General features: G+C 39.3%; 1 protein-coding gene across 4 annotated transcripts in view; it reads left to right on the top strand.

Moving 5' to 3' along the window:
• The window catches only part of DMD (dystrophin), a 1,248,719-nt gene that overhangs the window by 1,152,028 nt on the left and 78,689 nt on the right, over window positions 1–18,002 (top strand). For all 4 annotated transcript variants that reach the window (XM_066619666.1, XM_066619670.1, XM_066619667.1 and 1 more), the window contains 2 exons: window positions 12,928–13,002; window positions 17,630–17,831. In XM_066619666.1, coding sequence (XP_066475763.1) covers window positions 12,928–13,002; window positions 17,630–17,831 — 277 coding nt within the window. The remainder of the gene's footprint in view (window positions 1–12,927; window positions 13,003–17,629; window positions 17,832–18,002) is intronic.

Genomic DNA, 18,002 nt, shown 5'->3' on the forward strand with positions numbered 1-18,002 from the left:
GGCATGCGATCTTTCTCCCTTAGCATCCAGCACCACTGTTGCCTCTTGTAATGGCCAGGAGAGGGAATGCAAGGAGCCCAGCATTCTTTCCATGGCCAGTAAAGGAAGTAGTAGCAACACCAGAGCCCAAGGGAGAGAGGTACATGAGGGGCTTACCTTTCTCACTTGGCATGTGGCAGTGCCACTTCAGCTTCCTTTGATGGCCACAGAGAGAAGCATTCACTCCTCAGTCATTGGAGGAGGTGGAAGCAGTGCTAGACATCAAGTAGAAGATGAGGATGACTTGCCTCTCCCTCAGGATCCAGTGCAGCCGCTTCCACCACCTAATGGCCAGTGGCCATTTCCTCTTTACTAGAAGAAGCAGCAACAGTGGTGCTAGATGCTGGAACCAAGGTAAGCCCCTAACCTCTGCCTTGGAGGTATGCCCCCCAACCTTCCCTCCTTAACTCTTTCCTTCAGTGTCAAGTGCACTCGCTGCTGCTCTAATGGCCACAGAGGGAATGCTGGTCCCAGCATTTCCTCTGCTGAATATTGGAGGAAGAGGAGGCGGCAGCAATGGTGATAGTACTGCTGAATGCTGAGGGAGAAAGGTAAGCCCTCCCCATTCTCTACAGCCATTAAATGAAGTGGTGGTGGCAGCAGTAGCACAGGATGTCAAGGGAGAGAAAGAAGAGAAGCAGACGGGGGGGGGGGTTACTGTCTGTACTGTTCTAATTAATGACAAAAGCCACAGTGCCAAAACTGACAGTATTGTAAGAAATAATAATGTCCCTTTAAGAGCTTGGCAGGTTTGGAGACAGGAGAAAGGCCCAGCATCAGCAAAATCCAAATAGTTGGAATGTACCTTTAAGAGCTTGTGGAGAAAGAAAGATATGCAGGCAGTAAAGGATATAAGTGCAGGGAAACTCTACATCTGATTTTTTCAAAAAGTTGAGTACATAAATGTGGGGAAAAGCATAATGGGGAGACATAACAGAGACCCCTATATATTAATTGACTTTGTGTAAAAGTATATATGATTTTAGTTCCCATTTATAAAAGCATCTTTTACAATGCCCTTCTAAAACATCACACCTTCCAGATAATCCTCTGACTATGAATGTGCTGCAGGTTCACACATTCTCTTCTCCTATCTAGCATGTAGGTCCTTCCTACCATTCTCTGTTACTTTGATAACCATAGATAACCATACTTTGACTATAAAGTCTAAATTGTGCAAATTGCAAATCATGGTTTGGGAGTTGGCACTAACCATAGCTGCCCCAACTCGGGAGAACTATGGATATTGCAGCCTTGAAATAGAGGAAAGAATCCATGCTGGAGTGGATATAGAGAGAATGAAGTTCACAATACAACATATATTGAAAATGTTCATTTCAGAACACCATAACTGAAACATTTGGACTCTGTCAGACTTTGGACTGATAATCAACCTGAAGAAAACACAGGTCATGGTTCAGGATGTGGACTCACCTCACCTCCCTGCATTGCAATCTCTACGCATGAACTGGAGCTTGTCCATGACTTTGTGTACTTTGGCTCAGCGATCTCTGACACTTTCTCTCGATACCGAGCTAAACAAACGCATCGGTAAAGCAGCTACCACGTTTTCCAGACTCACAAAGAGAGTATGATCCAACAAGAAGCTGATGGAACATACCAAGAGCCAGGTTTACAGAGCTTGTGTCTTGAGTACACTTCTGTACTGCAGTGAGTCATGGACTCTTCGCACACGTCAGGAGAGGAAGCTGAACGCTTTCCACATGCGCTGCCTCCGATGCATCCTCGGTATCACCTGGCAAGACAAAGTTCCAAACAACACAGTCCTGGAATGAGCTGGAATCCCTAGCATGTATACACTGCTGAAACAGACGCCTGCATTGTCTTGGTCATGTTGTGAGAATGGATGGTGGCCGGATCCCAAAGGATATCTTCTATGGAGAACTCGTGCAGGGAAAGCACCCTACAGGTAGACCACAGCTGCGATACAAGGATATCTGCAAGAGGGATCTGAAGGTCTTAGAATTAGACCTCAACAGATGGGAAACCCTGGTCTCTGAGTGTCCCGTTTGGAGGTAGGCTGTGCAGCACGGCCTCTCCCAGTTTGAAGAGACACTTGGCCAACAGACTGACAAAGAAGGAAGGCCCGTAGCCAGGGAGACAGACCAGGGACAGACTACACTTGCTCCCAGTGTGGAAGGGATTGTCACTCCCGGATTGGCCTTTTCAGCCACACTAGACACTGTTCCAGAACCACCATTCAGAGCGCGATACCATAGTCTTCCGAGACTGAAGGTTGCCAACTACTAACTGAAACATGGTTCTGTATCATTTCATACTTAAAAGGCCATCATTCCAGACATATGTTCTACCATATTCAGAAGGACAAATCTGTCAATACAAGTGATTTTCTCTTTTTATACTGTCCAAGTTGTGGAGCCATAAAATAACTATAATAACATAGCTAAAAATTTTGTTCAGGCCAACTCAAACTTCTTGTCTTTGCAAAATGTGCACGTGGTGTCAGGAGCTCACCATTGTTGTCTTAATAGTAGAATCAATAATATTCTGTCAGTAGCCAGCTATGATTCTTGTAACCGGATGATTAACCCAATGCTTTAAACTGCCAGTTGCTTATCTGATGAAACTCAAAACTAAATACCAGGTAATTGGAAGAAGGCAAAGAGCATACAATTTTATTTCTGGGGTAAAAGGAAAAAAAAAGAACCATTGCTTATAACAGTAAAATTTATTTACCAATAATGTTCTTAGAATTTTATGTGCTCATCTTTTAAAACTGCATATGCTCTCTTCCGTCTATCATATACAGTTACATGTTTCATTAACCACTGATGTGATACACTATAGCTATTTCACTCCTCATATCTGCATTTAAGAGGTAATAAGTAGCTATAATTATCTACACAGCTCTGATTTGTTTATAAAATAAGTAATAGAAAAAATTTTTTAAAGAGAGTGGAGAAATATGCTAGAAAAGGCATTGAAAAGGAACTAAGGTGCATATTTTTCTTCAACTGTTTTCCGCGTCAGGAGTGCAGTTGCAATAGATTCTATTCTATTGAGCTTGCTTTTTGCGACTCTCACATACTGCATTTTGAAAATTCATAGTGCACTTGTCAGCAATCAAATATTTCTTACATGTGTGTTGTAGCAGGTTTTAATTCTGGGTCAAAAAACAGGGCTTTAGGAACAGTGCTGAAAAGCATGCATAGAAACATATATGTAAGTGCAATTCCATACTCCAATTATTTCTCTACTTTGATAAGGCTTGAATAGTCATGTTGTCTGTCACATCCTCCCATTCTAAATCTAGGGGGGGGAATGTACGTGTTCGTTCTTATAGTTTTGGGGAGAGTCTCTTCCAGTCCAAGTGATCCCCTAAATATTATTGAATACACTGTTACACTTGGATATGTCCATACATTCTTAGACTACACCCTGTTGTCTGTTCTAGTGAGAAAAGAGCATAGTCTACTGGTCGTGCCTCATTATCCACTGGGGTTCAATTCTAAAATCTTTAGTGGATAAAAAAAATCAGTGGATACCAAATCAGTGGAAAAATAACTTCAAAGACCCATTTGCAGGTTTCTTGCTCCTCTATTTCACCCCAGTATGCATTGGTATATAGACACTGTACCACATTCAGCCAGTAGATGGGGTGAATAATGAAATCTAATAGAAGGAAATTATAATTATTTAACAGCACAAAGGTAAGAAATTGGATTTTGGTGCTTTTTTTCCTTGTTACAAGCATTTAAAAGTGGACCTCAGTATCAGTGGTCAGTCAAATCAGTGGATACCAAATCGATGGATACCAAGGTCCCACCTATATTTTAATTTCTGGAAAATATCTTGAATACCAAAACGTAGTGTTTTGTGTTTATATTTGGATATTTTAAACACCTCTACACATAGAGTGTGATAATACTATACTTTGTTTTGAAAATAGACAAATTCTCAGTTTCTTAATTTCACCACAAACAGTTCTAGGGGATCAATATCACCATTTATAAATGCTCTTTGTAAAACTGTTTTTACTATCATAACTATTTCATGAGTTATATTTAGAAATACTTTCTAATTCAGCTTTTGGGGTCCTATTTGCATCTATTGTATCTGCATTTTTTTCAGTATACAGATACCTCCAGTCTTGCACCTCTGCACTGGCCAGACTTAATGACGCTTTTTCCTCTGTTTATAGAAAGTGTGTTCATGAGCATGCATATGTCATGGGGGCATTGAGGAGGTATTACCATAGATGTAGAAGTGTGTGCTCCTTCCTGACTCCTGAATATTCTGTCCTTTCATTCTTTCAAATGAAACTAAGATATAATCTTTCTCTTTGTATTCTCCCAATCAGTGCGCTACCACAACTCTTCCTCCAAGGAGCTCAGGGTGGTGTACAGTGTGTTGCCAGATGTATGAATTGTATAATCCACCCCTGTTACAGATATAACCCCATATATAGATAAGGCCTCTGTATCCGTGGATTTGTTTTATAATGGATGCTGAATTCCTGGATCACCCCCTCCCCGAAGAGCTCCCGGACAGGATTGGAACCTTGTTCCAGTTGAGTCTGGGAGGTTTTCCGAGTCTTGGAGAGGCTGTGATCACCATGTGCAGCTTCTCCAAGGCTCAGAATGCCACCTGGAGCTAACGCAGCTTATGGTTTCACTGAAAACCGGAAGTCGCGTTAGGTTCCGGTGGCATTCAGAGCCTCCAAGAGGCCGTGCTTGGCCTCTCCGAGGCTCAGAAGGGCTCCATACGCGACTGGAGCAAGGCTCTGGTTGTATTTGGAGCCTTGGTGGGCTAATTTGATGATTAGCGGTTTTTGTTATGGGGGGGTCTGGGAGCGGATCCCCTGCAAATACAAGGCACCACCTGTAGTTTTATTAACCATGCCATTGGTCAGGGAGGAAGAAGTTTTCTTAGAATTCACATACAGAATGTGCCGCAGTGAATATAAGTAATCAGTCTATATCAGAGGTATAAACAAATTATCTCTCAACCCTTATAAACTGCATCATAGCTCTGTGTGACAATGGATCAGTAAAATGTACACTGTTGTGTCTTAATGTTATGTTAATACTATCAATCTCCTAGTATAATGAATGGATGAGCTTTTTCCTGGAAAAACTTGTGCTGTTGTAAACAGTAATTGTAGCAGCTGGATGCAACCCTGAATGTTGACATATCCATTTCAGTTATTTGGATTTCCTCTGAATTCACCACTGTAAAATGGTAAAGACAGTGTATGGAGTCTTGCCACTGTAATATACTGCATCCTGGTCCATGTTTCTAAATTCTATAGCTTTGTCTTCTTTGAATATAAAGAAAGGGGGGGTGGAAAGAGAGAGGAAAGTTTGGTTAAGGCTGCCTCACACACTTGAAAAATCTGCATAATATCACTCCTTTAGGATTGTTGCATGTGTATACATGCTTGTTGCTCTGAGTGAGGCTATGAACTTCTATTTTTAAGTCAAATTGAAATGTTCCTCTTTAAAGCCTAGCATTAACCCAATTGCATGAATGTTCGCCCTGGACTGGAGAGCAAAGTTCTGAGGTGGCTGAACTGAAAAAAAATGTGTCACATTCTCACTTTTTTTCCTTATACCTTTTCAGCACCTCCACATCCCCAAATGCATTTCAGATACTATTATCAAAAGCTAGAACATAGTGACCATAGTCCAGCATAAAGTTGAACTCTGTGCTAGATTGTGGCCATGGAATGAATAGATCATTTCTTTCTCCCAGACTTCCTTTTAGTTTAGTATTCCAGCATCGTTTTACCTAAAGTCTTTCTCTAGCAATGTTCCCCATGTTTCTGTTATTTTATTATAGATATCTATCGCACAATAAAATATCTGGGAGTACCATTTTTTCTGTAAAAGAAAAGACTTGTCTTTTAAGTTTTTCTTTGAACACTCAAAATGGTGTTTATCAGTGATTTCCATTCTTCTACTATAGTGGTTCTCACACATTTAGCACCAGAACCCACTTTTAAGAATGACAGTCTGTCAGAACCCACCGGAAGTGATGTCATAACTGGAAGTGACATCATCAAGCAAGATGATTTTTAATAATCCTAGGCTACAATCCTAACCACACTCACAGCCCAATCCTATCCACACTTTCCTGGGAGTAAGCCCCATTGGCTTTAATGAAACTTACTTCTGAGTAGACATGCATAGGCTTGGGCTGTTACCCAGAAGTCTCATTTACTATCATTGTTAAAATAATATTTATAATAGCTTGTTAGAAGTACAGGTCTGTAACATTTCCCCAAATGCAGTCATATATCATGGTAGCATCAAGTCTAATATGTTAAAAATAGAAATGAATTGGGACCCACCTGAAATCAGCTTGTGACCCACCTAGTGGGTCCCAACCCACAGTTTGAGAAATAATATTCTACTAGAGATGTACCTCTGCGTCTTTTTGGATAATATGTTCTTGTAAGTCTAGAGTAAAATGTTATGCAATCATTTATTTTAAAAAAACAAAACCTTGCACTGAGCTGTCATCTCATCCATCAACCCTTTCTCTCGTATACGACATGCTTGCCAATTCTGTTGAAGAGGAAAAAAGACCATAGTTCACTTTTGTGTGTTTACTTATTTATAAATACATGCACACATTTAAATTGTGCATAGTTTAGCTTTGCTGTTAAAGGGAATCCCAACCAGCTAACACAAACATGTAGTCTACGTACAATAAGTAGAGATATTAAGTTGAGATATTAAGTCATTTTTCTCCATGATTCTTATCTTGTTGGTAGGAACTTTCACATTCAGTAGTTTTTGAGGAATTATGTCCTTTTGCCAGTTAGTAATTGCACCATCTTACAACCAGCAGAACAGTGTTTCTGGAAGCCTTGGAACTATCTTTTATCGAACCGTCAATGTAATCCTAGGCATACCTTCTCAGATGTAAGTCCCATTGTGTTCACTGGTACTTACTCCCTGGAAAGTATTATAGGATGGCCTCTGGATGTAAAGCAAACTTTTATTTTAACAGGAAATATACATCGTGTGCTTTCAGTATCCTGAAAGCGTGTATCATACAAGTCTATGACTTTAGGCCAGACTGAAATTGGATGGTTACAAGTCTTATATAAAATATCAGTCCACACCTGATACATCCTTTTTCAGTGTGGGCAGATCACATTCCCAAGGACAGTGCAAATGTTCCAGCAACCAGAACGCACACATGTAGCTTAAAACGTTATCATATTGGGAACAAAAATAACACATAGCACTTTGTACGCGTAGTTAATTTTGAACACGAAATTATTATCAGATGCAGATAATATTGCCATAGTCTTATTATGTACCAGTGTCATTAAAGTCTTGTAAATTGGCGAGAGTGTTTATGTTGTAATGAATTCTTATTGCAATCTGTTTCACTTACCAAGTAAGTGTTTCACTTACCCAGCATACCCAGTATGCTGTTGACTGATCAATAGATATTGGACAGTGTCTGATTTATCCTGTTTCAACCTGACTCAGTGGGAATCTGGTCCACTGATTCTCTCTAATGTGGCTCTGTACAACCACATCTCACCAGAAAAGAACCACTGCTACTCACTAATTATATTTTATTATTTTTAAATATACCAAGTGTGTTCAGTAAGCAGCATTTGGCAAATCAATGTTGAACCATCTTAAACATCTAATTGTACAGGCATCTTACGAGAGAAAGGGTTGATGGATGAGATGCCAGCTCAGTGCAAGGTTTTGTTTTTTTTAAGTAAATGATTGCATAACATTGTATGTAATGGTAGATAGTCTATGATTCAATTAAACATCATTTAAACAGTCAACCAGGACTCTTAATAGATACAACTGTTGACTGAGTTGGTTTTTTCAGCAAGGACTGTGAAAGTTTGGTATGTTGCAATCAGTGCAGTTAATAGTCATGCGGTAATAGTAAGAGTGACAAGTTCTTCATGTCAGATGCTTAATATTAGTAAATATTCTACTATTTAAAATACAGATGTTTCTGAAAAGATGTTGAATAATTGAATGCTTCTCATCTTATCCTCATATGAATATTAACATTTAACCAGAAGACAGATTTGAACTTTATTTTGGGGAAAATATTCAGGCAGTTTGGGCTTTGAGTGGATTTTGATTGAGATGCACATGTGTAAGGCTTCACTGAATGCCTTCTGTGCTTGACCCCATTATGTGCATTGTTCTTAGAAGGAATAACTTTTCAGATAGAAGCTTCGCACTTCATAGCTCTGAGTAGCTATCTGCTGCCTAAAGACTCTAGAAAATTAATGGCAAACAGGGGATTGAAAAGACTTCTCTTTGTGTCCGGAAGATTTAGGGCTGAACTTATGATTTGAGGCTGGGGCTACCACACTGAGCTACCATATGCTGCCTATGCTGAGACACAAAGGAAAAGGAATGTACAGCATCAGTTCATGTAATTGGCAGGCAGTATGATGCCTATGGATTGGTCAGGCTTAGTAGAAGTGCCAGGAGCTGACTTCTGCCTTACCTGGTTGACAGGGCAGTGTATCCAGTTTCCAAGAAGATAGACTGCTGACATTGAGGATGCTGAGCTTAAAAAGACCACTTTCCCAGTCTAGACTAGACTGCAATAGCCCAAGGCCCTGCCTAGTGCTGATAGCAGGATCTGTTTTGCAAGAAAAGGGATACCTAGCAATTAGTGAGGATTGCTGGGGTACAGTTTATAATTGCACAGATTTCTTGGTAACTTCCTAATAGACTCCTTGTCCTTTTTGAAGGCTCTAGAGTCCCTTCTGATTAAACTTTGTATTGCTTACATGCAACAATGTGCACACAAATAATATTGAAAAGGCCTAATACGTTGCTTAACAGGAAACAGGAGTGGTGGAGGGAGAAAAAAAAGCCGCTTAGGAGTACTGTATTCTTAATAATAATAATAATAAATTGTGGGTTGTTTTGAAGATCACATGTTTTAAGGTGATTTAAAGTGTTCCAGTGCATGACCTTAAAAACAAATGTGTGCTCACCCAGGAAGGATGTCATTGTTTTGAATACTTGTTGTTTTGAATAAAATACTGTTAATAATAAATCCTAAAGAAAATGATGCATATCTACCGCTATCTCCAAAATATAATGTTGTTTATTCTATTGAATCATCTCTTCACCTGGAAAGGTACTTTTCTGAATAATTTCTATTTTGCTGCAGTCCTCAAGCAGTTCCATTCACTTCAGAATGCATCCTTTTGAGGTTTGCTGTCAAATGATATTACTCTTTATATTTAACATTGTTTCTGACTGTTCATCCTTTCACAACAACTGAACTCTTAGCTGCATTAACAGAAAGCTTGACTTGCAACCCTGTATGGAAGCACATTGGAATGTATCACTGGTATGTAAGGTTTTGTGTAATGCAAACTTGTGTTTGGTCCACCTGCATAGTTCCAATTCATATTAATACTTTCCTTGCTTTGTCAGCAGAAGTTTGACATCAAGCATTCAATTCTGTTTAGTGTTTTGGTTTTGTCTGTGCATCTTACAAATAAGTAAATTGTTCTTGGATTATGTCCTCTCTTTCAACTAGAATGGCTGCTCAGAGCTTGTGGAGAGTATAGCTGAACTTGATTGAATCTTCGAAATATGCAGATACACTGTTAATGATGCTGTGGATAGACTTGCATCTCTCTCTCTCTCTCTCTCTCTCTCTCTCTCTCTCTCTCTCTGTGTGTATCTCTCTGCGCCTGCTGGAAGGGACTCTGTTCTTTTAACAACTACGAAAGAAGATATTCATCCAGTGCAGTTATCTCCAGCTTGTAGATATAGTAATGGAATATTGCACTGGTTTAATTTTTGCCTGTCTTATAATGGGAAAGGTGGCTCTCCTTGCCAGTGCTATCCTTTTTAAGAAGTGGTTTGAGAACAACAGTGGCAAGAGATTATAATTTTATATTTGTGGTGGAGCAGGGCATACTGAGAGAATGTTAATATGACAATTCCTGCATTTTAAAGTTTTGCAGATGACCCGTTTTCAATCATGTATATGGAAAAAGCAATTCACTTTGCCTGAATATCTCTGTGTTCCCTGATGAACAAAGTTGAAAATATGAACAGAAGATTTCTGCTGTGTAATTTGGGCACTCTCATGTAAAGTTATCAGATGTTGTTCGACATATTTTATATAGAAGAAATATCTGAAATTAGAAAGTTTATGGTGAAAGACACTTTAAAAATGCATGCATTTGAGGTGAGGTATTGTTGATGTACTGTAAGATATGCTTCCTTAGATCCAGCAACAAAGGGGGTTGTAGTATCTAGATTCCCCCAAAAGGGAGATAAGTAGACTTCAGGAAGGAAATTGGATTAAGTAATGGAGAAAATGGTAGGCTTTTGCATTTGAAGAACCAAAAATTAGGAGGCTTTCTATCCAGATATATTATTAATGCACATATGCAAACTAATTGATGCCTTTGTGTAAAGTTTTTCTGAGTTTACTTGTTCCAATAATGTCTTTTACATTACTTTTAAAAAGCATTTGGGGGTAGTTTTTTTTTTTCTTTCACCAGATGCTATTTACATGCTAAACTGTGTTGTTCACTTCTGAGTCTCATTTATAACATAACAATCTTGCTTTTTCTCTCTCTTCTTAATTGAAGCACGCTTTTCAGAATAAGAGTACTTCTTTTCTTACAAGTCTACACAATGAAATTGAAGTCAAAATGTCTTGGCAAAAGAATGCTTTATTAATTTACTTTCAGGATAGATAAAGTGTCTTTGTTTAAATTCCGCAGTTTATTCCAAGCCACATCAAGGTTTGTAGGTCTGTCACTATTGAGGCAGAACTGGAAGGAAAGAAGAATGCCAGAAAAATGCATTAATGAGCAGCTCATTAGGAAGTTACATGAAAATATTAATAGCAGGAATACAGCAAATAAATGTTGAAGGCCAATAGCATCCTATCAATTAGAGAAAGCATTTTTGTTGGTATTCAAGATGAATTTCCCGTTGCACTCTGTGTAATCAGATGTTTACCTGTTTGTAAGCTGAATAGAGAGAGGAGAATATTTTATGCTACTTTCAAAATCAGTTGGATAAGGGCAGGGAAGTTACAGTACATTCTTTCGTTGCACTTTTCTATGCTTCATCCAAAATAAGATGTAGGAAACAGAATGCAATGGGGGGGGGGGAACTGAGGAAAGAATATTAAGAAAGCATACTATGTAATAAGAAGAAACTAATTTTTATTTGTTGTTCATCCTTATCTTACTGGAACAGTAACACTAGAACTGAGATTTAAGGCGGGCAGCCCAGTCCTTAACTGCACTGGTGCAGCACAGCTGCACAGCCTCTGATGTAGCCAGTGCAGCTTCAGAGCAGACTAGAGATCTCCTCGGTATTTTTCCTCTTACCCCAAGTAACACCCCAGCCTACCCTATTGGACTACTTTACCTGCTAAATAGCAGGTGCAAGCCAGAGCGGCCCCATGTAATGCCAGCAGGCCTGGGAAGGGGTGAGGATACAGTGGAGGCCTACTCCGCCAATCCTGTCCCCTCCCAGGCCTGAACCATGCCCTCCCTTTTCCACCCCCTTCACCTCAAAATGCTCTCTGCCCACCTCTGATACACCCTCTGCCACTCCTGTGTTGCCAGACACGACAGGCTCTCACAGGCAAAAGATTTGGATGCAATGTCAGCAGGGCAGCGCATGCCTCCTCACCAGCATGCTTACTCTTCAGATGCATAAATGTGCCTTATGGCATGTTTGCAACACCCTCCATCAGCGCAGGGACTGCTATGCTGGAAAATTTCTTCGTTTGGATTGTGCTCTTGGTTTATGAATGCTATTGTCAGGTATGATGGTTCTATATCTTTTAGCTAAACTTCTATTTTTAGCACCTGCTCATTCCTTGCTGTAAAAAGAACCAGTGTGCTCCACTGTATTGTAGCCACAGTACAATCTGATCACTGCAGATGCATATTTTGTGTGTGTTGGCATATTGTAAGGGGCAAATGTTGAAAGATAATTTGTAACACACAGATAGCAAACGACCATCTACTTCCATGCAGCTCCTTACAGAAGAATAATGTTTTTGCTATGTTGATTTTTTAAAGTGATTTCTTTTTCCGTTTTTTAAAAAATGGGATGTTACAGTATTTCAGGAAAAAGATTGTCATGCGTCTTTCTTCACTTTTAATATTCCTTTACTTGAATGAGCGAGTTTTCTTAGCTTCCAGCTTCCTTATTTTCTCTTATTGTTCCATTCATTGTAACTTCAAAGGGAGACCTTAAAAGTTAGGTTATTTATATAAGCTGTAGCAGTAGATTTAGGAAGAATCTGCTGCAGCCATGAAAGAACAGAACTAGGTGAAAGGGGCACTGGCATTATTCTCTGTTGCATCATCATGTTTAGTTCCCACATGCAACACCTGGCAAGAGTCCACATTTCTTTCGCTTTAAAGTTCTTTTCTTCTTCCCTTCCAAGCAGTATAATAAGCAGTCTGGTTCCTGTTGTGTTGTTTAAGCAGACGAATTCCCAATCCTTGCCGCCTTGAAGTGACCACAACTTAGTAGTCTTGCAGTAGTGCAAGATGTTATTTTTGAGGCATAATTCAGAACTCTCCACTTATCCAGAGTCAATGTAGATGTATTAAAAAGATGCTAAATTTACCTCTAGCTATCAATGAGACTTAAAGGTACTTTGGCGAGACGTGCCCTTCATGTGTAAGACATGCCCTATAACAGCACAGTGACATTATTATTAAGGATGGTTTGAAATTGTTGATTTCCAAACATATAGATGAAAAAGGAAGATGCATTCAGTTTATATTTAAAATGAATATTTTGCTTGTGTATTTATCAAATTCAATTGCCCAATGATGAATAATTGATTTCCTACTCTCTCTTCCCCCCCCCCATTTTATCCACCTCTTAGCTGACCTGAACAATGTAAGATTCTCAGCATATAGAACTGCCATGAAGCTCCGAAGACTACAGAAAGCTCTTTGTTGTGAGTGTTTTACTTTCCTATATTATTTGGGTGTTCTTCAAAAATGATGGAAGGAGCTAATTCACTTTGCTTTTTATAATTAATCAATATATTTTTACCCTTTATTTCCCCCACTGCCATGGATGTCCAAGGTGGCTTACATAAAATTAAGTACAATTTTTTAAAAACAGTATAAAACAATGCAGCAATAAAATGGCAAAAAAACCAGAGGCGGCAGCACAAAAGTCATGAAAACAACAATAAAGGAACTTCAGATGTCTTACACCCTTCTGTATCATGGTTGTCACTTCTGGTCGTCTGTGTGGTCTAATACATTTATGTCTGCTTGATAACCCTCCTCCTTGAAAATATGCAGACAATTAATGCATAGTTTTCAAAATCATAGTCTAGGAAGTTTTTTTTTTTAAGAAATAAGAATCAAAGTGAAGTTTCTCCACTTGAGTTTTGTGGCTCTGTTCAACTAGCCAAAATATTCAATGAAAATTATGGTTTCTAGGTAGGAGGTGCATTTCATTTAGATCTTACTCAATTTTTCCTGACACCTGCTAATTTGTGCAGTGTTTGCTGGACTTGAATGCTATGTAGTTGTCATTTCTTACATCCTGTTGCCTCTTACATTCTGTGGTTTTCTCCTATGACAGTTAAAAAAATATAAATAATTAACACATCTTGGGATTTGGGTTTTTCAGAGTACAGGGGTTGTTATCATTATCTCATTATCCTCATTATCCAAGGAGTTCCCTGATATAGCAGGCCCACTGTACAATTAAAATTTCATTTTTTTTTAAATGTCAGAGCTGCAGCAAAATAAGTAATAATAGTTATGTGTCTTTCTGTTCTTGCAAAGTCACTCATGCAATTAGGTTGCTTATTGTATCATTGTACACGTATTTGGGAACAGCATATTTTTCTGGACTAGCATAGTTTTGACCAATTTTTCTGTCTAGGTGGGCAACAATATCTGTTCAACTTGAACAATTTTGTGTAAGAGCCACCCTTTGATGTAAAAATAGGATGGGTAAAAACCTATGCCATTGGTTATAGAATTAACAGTTGTGAATATAGAAGCATAAATGTGTACGAGTGGCATGCTGTGGAAAATGCCATATACAAAACCATTGTAAAAGTGAGGGTATAAGAACTGATAAAAATGTCAACATTCTTGTAATGTTTTGGTTAATTAGGATGACTGTCTACTTCTGTCATGCCACCCCCCCCCCCCAAGCAATCTTAAAACTTTTATGGGACCCTTTGTCTTTACTGGCAGGTTTACTGAGGGCCAAGTTGGTGTTTTACAGTTTTGAATGATATTACCCGATGTGCCACCTGTGCTAAATACCTCGGTGCATTCTTCATGCCTGTTTCAAAGTAGTTTGAGATGTCTGTCTAACAGTGTTTGTCTTGCAAGGAATTGTTCTTTTTAAATAGAAAGCACAAAACTGCAATCATTAAACATTCTTTTACATCATTACTTTTAACCAAGTTTATTTATGCAGCCTTGTTGCTCCTAATGAACTTCCAGTACAATAATTGCTTTAATCTTGATTGTTGATATTGGGAAATGGGAAAAAAAAGATACAGAAGTTCATTGGATGTTTTCATGCTATAAAACACAAGGATTGTTTGCAGGAGGAGATTGAGTCTTCAGTCATTTTTTTAAAAAAACTTAACTTGGTAGTAGGTCCTACTATCATTGAAGTCCTAATAGTGCAATGCTATGCACCTCTACTCAAAAATAACTCTCACTTAATTCAGTGCGACTTATTCCTAGGAAAGTAAGCATAGGATTGTGGCCTATGATTTGTTCTGTACTGTACATGCAAACATATCATTAGGTTGTAACTCTATGCAACATACAGCAACAGACCTAGCGCTGGGCAAATGCCCTGGGCGCCAAGTCCATGCACCTCTAGGACCGCACGGGAAGCTTCATTGAGGCTCCCGATGCAGTCGGAAACTGTACTTCAAGTTTTCCAGAAGTGCAGTTTAAGACCGCAACAAAGTGTCAGAGCACTTCCCTAGTTGGTCTGAAGGTCATGCAAGGCTCCGTTGCACTAGAAAGTTAGGAGGAGCAGCTTTGCGCGGCATCTCAGACCTTTGCCTTGGGAGCAGGGAGGGGTAAGTCCACTACTGCAGTAAATCTTACTGAGTTGTACGTAGACATGTTTAGGAGTGTTCAAATAATGTTCTGTTCATTTCATCAAATCAATGCAACAAGGAAAGGAATCTGCTTATTTTGGAACACTTTGCAACATTTAAATGAGAGTGCAAAACTGTGAACTTTCCAACCTCCATGTATAGCACAGGAGCTTTAATTTTGTTCTGCCACCCCTGAGTAATACATATATCTGTCTTCTGTAGATGTGCAGGTGGCTAGTTAAGCTAAATGGTAAAAGTGATAATGCCTTAATTATCTTAATTGAGAACAGTAGTTCTCAAACTGTGGGTCCTGGACCCAACAGTGGATTATGCCCCAATTTTTTGTGGTTTGCGAAACTGGCAGGGCAGTTTAGGCTATGTGCATTAAGGGTGAAGCAAGATGCTACTTTTTGGGCAGGAGCACTGCTACTCAGTCACCATTATAGCCACAACCCTTGGCATTTATAAATCAGGCAGCAGCCTCTGGCCTCTAAAAAGTTTTAGAAGCCTTAATGCATACATGCTTTTGTGGAGAAAGGATGTCTTCCACACAACACTGAAGCATAGGGTTCATTTCCCAGAGTAAAGCTGTCTTGCAGTTTGTTCAATAATTTTCTAAAGTAAAGCATCTTTTCACCCCTCTGCTTCTCTTACCCATCATTAATGGGTGCATTAAGTGGTGTCTCATGCAAGCAACAAGATACTGTTGCTTATTAGCATAGAAATCCTTTCAAAAAAAAGAATGACCCCTGTTTATCTGTAGTTGCATATATAATTAGGTTGCCACCCATTCCTTGCAGGACCCACTCACTGCAGATAAGTCGATCCCACAGATAAGTCGAGGGCAAGTTTTGAGCCAACAATCATGGAATTTTCTATGGCCCTCAGATAAGTCAGGGGTTAAACTTAGGGGGGTGTCTGATTTTATCTGATTTTACCCGGGGCCGGATCCTGAAAAATAACCTACCACTAATTGTTACCTAAGAACTGTAGTCTCTAATTTATTAAAAACACAGTAAAAGATCATAAGATACATTTTTATTCTTTTTTAAATTTTTAAATTCTGGTCTTCACCACCTTTTTGTAAACACTATCAGAGTAAGTGCACTGTAAACAACATACCAGTGGTTCCCAACCTGATATTCATGTACTCCCAGGGACACTCAACAGGACCTTTAGGGGTACTTGAAAAAGAATGGAATAATGGCAGAAAAAGGCAGGCCGTGCTCCAGAATGCACGGCCTTGAAGGGAGGTAGCTAGTTGGCCGTGAAAGCCCCACCAATAGCTAGTTTTTGGTCATCAATTCATGTATAAACCAGTGATTGAAAACCAGCACAGTAAAAAAGCTGAAACATAATATGGAAAGTGATCAATCACCCAGAATTTCTCAGCACGCTTCTGGTGCAAAACAGTGCAAAGGCAGAGTCTTCTGTTCTTCAAACAGATGAAAAGAGAAAATATATGATGAATACACGAAGTCTGGGCTTTCATATGGAGGAGATGAGGGCTTGTATTATTAATTACAAACATTTTGCTAATAGGAAGGGTACAATTTATGGAAATGGGCTGCCAAGGGATATGCAAGTGAGAAAGGTTGAACCATGAATCAACTCCACGTTTAAGGTGGCTGGTGTGTTAAACCAGAAGCTCTACATACAGCATATAACACATAACTGGGAGTGTGCAATTCAGTTCACAACCGAGAGATGCAGCTGCATATATTTGCAACTCTTTTTACTCAGAAGTAGACCCACTGCTTTCCATGGGTGTTATTCTGAAGTAACGGTGCACTGAATTGTAGCCTGGGAAGGAGGGTCCCATACTGGTGTTTCAAAAACCAGACCTGCTTTGCAAGCATTTGCCAAGCAGAACCAGAACCAGGCTGCAGCAGAAGGAAGGAGATTAAAAGGTTAACTTTGGCTGGAATTTCCCAGTTGCCATAGAAACGATCTCTGCCCTGCCTGCTGCTTAAGAAAGGAAACTTTTCAGAATTGAAAGGCTCTGCCCTCCGATTGACCGGAGATCAGGCGAAGTGAGAATTGGAGCTTGATTACTTGGCAAAAATTTCACGTACTTATACATGAGTATCTACGGTAATTACCATTGATTCATTGTCTGAGAGGAGCAGAATACTCAGCCTTAAGCATCATGTTAAAGGTATTGTACTGCATTTCCAATTTGGCTAATAAATTGCTATTAGGGAAAGCATCTTTCCATGGTCCCTGTGGATGCAACTGAGAAATAAACTTGCTGGACAAGAAGTACTCTTCAACTTGGTAACATTTCATATGCAAATAAGTTAGACTTTATATAAAGAACATATATTAATGAAAATTAAAATGCAGTACAAAAGCTAAATCTTCAAGCTATGTATCAGTCTTTCAGCTGATGCTTAGCCCAGTGGGTGTACTTTGATAATTAAGATGCCTGTTTTGTTTAGACTGAATGTGGTTCTTATTAGGGCTACTGTTTTTATTATTTATACAGTGGATCTCCTGAGTCTCTCTGCTGCATGTGATGCCTTGGACCAGCACAACCTCAAACAGAATGATCAGCCAATGGATATACTTCAGATCATCAACTGCTTGACTACTGTTTATGATCGACTGGAACAAGAGCACAATAACCTAGTCAATGTCCCTCTCTGCGTAGACATGTGCCTCAACTGGCTTTTGAATGTTTATGACACGTATGTGCAGCTAGACTTCGATAATAACTTATTATAATGAGCTTTTGTCCTTGCTGTAAAATGATTGGCTCAGAGCTGGAAAACTGGTGGTCAAAGTGCAAGCTTAATACAGCAAATGACGTCAAGGCTGCACTTAGCTGAATCAATGAAGCCCGTAGTTAGGTTTCAATT

This window comes from Tiliqua scincoides, chromosome 3 (assembly GCF_035046505.1).
Source record: "Tiliqua scincoides isolate rTilSci1 chromosome 3, rTilSci1.hap2, whole genome shotgun sequence".
Classification (NCBI taxonomy): domain Eukaryota; kingdom Metazoa; phylum Chordata; class Lepidosauria; order Squamata; family Scincidae; genus Tiliqua; species Tiliqua scincoides.